This window comes from Salvelinus sp. IW2-2015, linkage group LG6.2 (assembly GCF_002910315.2).
Source record: "Salvelinus sp. IW2-2015 linkage group LG6.2, ASM291031v2, whole genome shotgun sequence".
Classification (NCBI taxonomy): Eukaryota; Metazoa; Chordata; class Actinopteri; order Salmoniformes; family Salmonidae; genus Salvelinus; species Salvelinus sp. IW2-2015.
The window spans coordinates 22258482-22261714 of NC_036846.1; the positions used below are offsets into that span (position 1 = coordinate 22258482).

The following is a 3233-nucleotide window of genomic DNA, read 5'->3' on the forward strand; positions in this document are numbered from 1 at the left end:
GGAAACAGACGGAACATGAGGAAACAGACGGAACATGAGGAAACAGCAGCACAGAACGGAACATGAGGAAAACAGCCGGAACATGAGGAAACAGCAGCAGCAGCGGACGGAACATGAGGAAACAGACGGAACATGAGGAAAAGCGAAAGAACAGACAACATGAGGAAACAGCCGGAACATGAGGAAACAGCCAGACAGAGGAAACATGAGGAAACAGACGGGACATGAGAAACAGACGGAAATGAGGAAACAGACGGACATAAGGAAACAGACGAAACACGAGGAAACAGACGGAACATTGAGGAAACAGACGGAACATGAGGAAACAGACGAACATGAGGAAACAGACGGACATGAGGAAACAGACGGGACATGGAAACAGACGGACATGAAGGAAACAGACGGAAACATGAGGAAACAGACGGAACATGAGGAAACAGACGGAACATGAGAACACAGCCAGCACAGCGGAACATGAGGAAACAGACGGGACATGAGGAAACAGACGGAACATGAGGAAACAGACGGGACATGAGGAAACAGACAGAACACGAGGAAACAGACAGAACATGAGGAAACAGACGGAACATGAAAGAAACAGACAGAACATGAGGAAACAGACGGGACATGACAAAACAGACGGAACATGAGGAAACAGACGGGACATGAGGAAACGACTGGACATGAGAAACAGACGGAACATGAGGGAACAGACGGAACATGAGAACAGACGGAACATGAGGAAACAGACGGGAAACATGAGGAAAACGCCAGCACAGAAGAACATGAGAAACAGCCGGAACATGAGAAAGCAGCACAGCACAGACGGAACATGAGGAAACAGACGACATGAGGAAAAGACGGAGAGAAACGCGGACATGAGAAACAGACGGAACATGAGGAACACAGCACAGACGGAACATGAAAACAGACGGAAAAGAGGAAACAGACAGACATGAGGAAACAGACGGAATGAAAACAGACGGAGGAACAAACATGAAGAAACGAGAATGACAGACGGACATGAGGAAGACTGAGAAAACGTTCCAGGAGCGGGAAGTAAAACATAGCAGCTCTAGATCAGTCTGTTGGAGATGATTACAATCAGTGTGAATTACCAGTTACACCCCACCCCCCACTCCATAACCTCAACCACTCATGACAATAATATGGGTTTAGACCCGGGTTTTTTAGGTGTAATTAATATATCCTGTTCTATTTTGTGAAGTTCACCAAATTGTTTCAGAAACATTCAATTGAATGTTATGGATTCATGTTTGAATATGTCTTGTAACCAAAACTAAAAATATATATTATTTCTATTGACAGGTTTCATTCATGTGTACCTGACTGACATCATGTGGTTGGTTGACGGTATTGGCACCCTAGATGTTGTGTTATACAGCGCACCATTTTCCCTCAGACTCTTTCATGCTAGACGGATTTGATCATGTGTAGGAAATGCTTCACCACTCGTTTCCCTGTTAAAGGCCACTTTCTTTTCACATAATTACGTCCAAAATGTCACAGAATATATATGAACTAATGTACAATGTAATTACATGTAGTTTTTGTCATAACGTGAAGTGTACTTTTTTTTTTTTTTACAGATAACATTTTCCCATGCTAACATTTTAGTATGCTAGCTCTCCCACCGTTAGCCATGTACACTGTTAGCTATGCTAGCTCTCCCCCCGTTAAGCCATGTACACTGTTAGCTATGCTAAGCTCTCTGCCCGTTAGCCATGTACACTGTTAGCTATGCTAGCTTCTCGCCCGTTAGCCATGTACACTGTTAGCTATGCTAGCTCTCGCCCCGTTAGCCATGTACACTGTTTAGCTATGCTAGCTCTCGCCCCTTAGCCATGTACATGTTAGCTATGCTAGCTCTCGCTCCGTTAGCCATGTACACTGTAGCTATGCTAGCTCTCGCTCCGTTAGCCATGTACAACTGTTAGCTATGCTAGCTCTCGCTCCGTTAGCCATGTACACTGTTAGCTATGCTAGCTCTCGCCCCGTTAGCCATGTACACTGTTTAGCTACGTGCTGTCCAAACCTAGAAGGTTCAATCCTTTTATGTAGTAGGAGTTTTGGGAGTTAACTAACACTGCTAGTGGAGTGGAGGAGTGGTGGGTGGAGGATTGAGGGATGGAAGAAAGTTAACACTGTATGTTATCTCTGTCACAGGGATGGGAATGAATGTGTTTTCTATGGGGTATTGGTTCTGTGTAAATGTTATTGGTACAATTTTGTATTTGATAATTTTATATGGAGCTCATATGCATTAAGAAAAAAAGTAAAAAAGACTATCAAAAAACAAATAATATAACATGCCTGTTTTCAATGCTGATGAAACCATAAATCAACGAACACTGCTATTGTCTTGTCCCGGAACAAATAAAGATTCCATGAGTACCGTTGTGTCCGTGCCTGCTGATTGGTTGCCTCGGAAAGGATTAGAACCGGAAGGTTAAATAGGCATATATTATGCTTCACCTACTATCTAGAAGTCTAACAATTTATTGATATGTTTAGGCACAGAGCCTCCGGTACTTTGGTTGACGGATACATAAGGATCATGCTTTTTAAAACAAAGGAGGGAGGAGGGATGGATGGAGGACGGTATTAGACCACGTATGGGGCATGTTGATGTGGATGACAGATGTGTCACAGGGTTACAAACAGGGTATAACAACCTGGAAATAATAACCAGTCCTCACCACCACAAGGTGGGCGATAAAACGTTGGGTTTCAGAAGTAATCCTGCTCTCTCCAATACCTACCTGTGTAAGAGAGCATCAAAGCCATTGATTGAATCACAATTCATTCTAACAAAGATACTGATATATTTTTTGAAAGATAAAAATTCAATGTAATGGAGGGTGGAGGGATGGAGGAGTGGTGGGCTGGAGGAGTGGTGGGGTGGAGGGATGGAGAAGTGGAGGGATGGAGGAATGGTGGGGTGGAGGGATGGAGGAGTGGAGGGATGGAGGAATGGAGGAGTGGAGATGGAGGAATGGTGGGTGGAGGATTGGAGGATTGGGGGGATGGAGGAGTGGAGGACTGAGGAGTGGTGGGGTGGAGGGACTGAGGAGTGGTGGGATGGAGGAGTGTGGGTGGAGTGGAGGAGTGTGGGGTGGAGGATTGGAGGATTGGGGGGATGGGGAGTGGAAGGACTGAGGAGTGTGGGTGGAGGGATGGTGGTGGGAGGGGAGTGGTGGGTGGAGGGATGA

At 45.2% G+C, this 3233-nt stretch overlaps 1 protein-coding gene across 1 annotated transcript in view; it reads left to right on the top strand.

Annotated features, from left to right (window-relative positions):
- Window positions 1-665: 665 nt before the first annotated feature.
- sh3tc2 (SH3 domain and tetratricopeptide repeats 2) overlaps window positions 666-3233 on the top strand; it is a 29379-nt gene continuing 26811 nt past the window's right edge. The window contains 1 exon segment of the mRNA XM_070444164.1: window positions 666-819. Within this exon segment, the coding sequence (XP_070300265.1) occupies window positions 666-819 (154 nt within the window).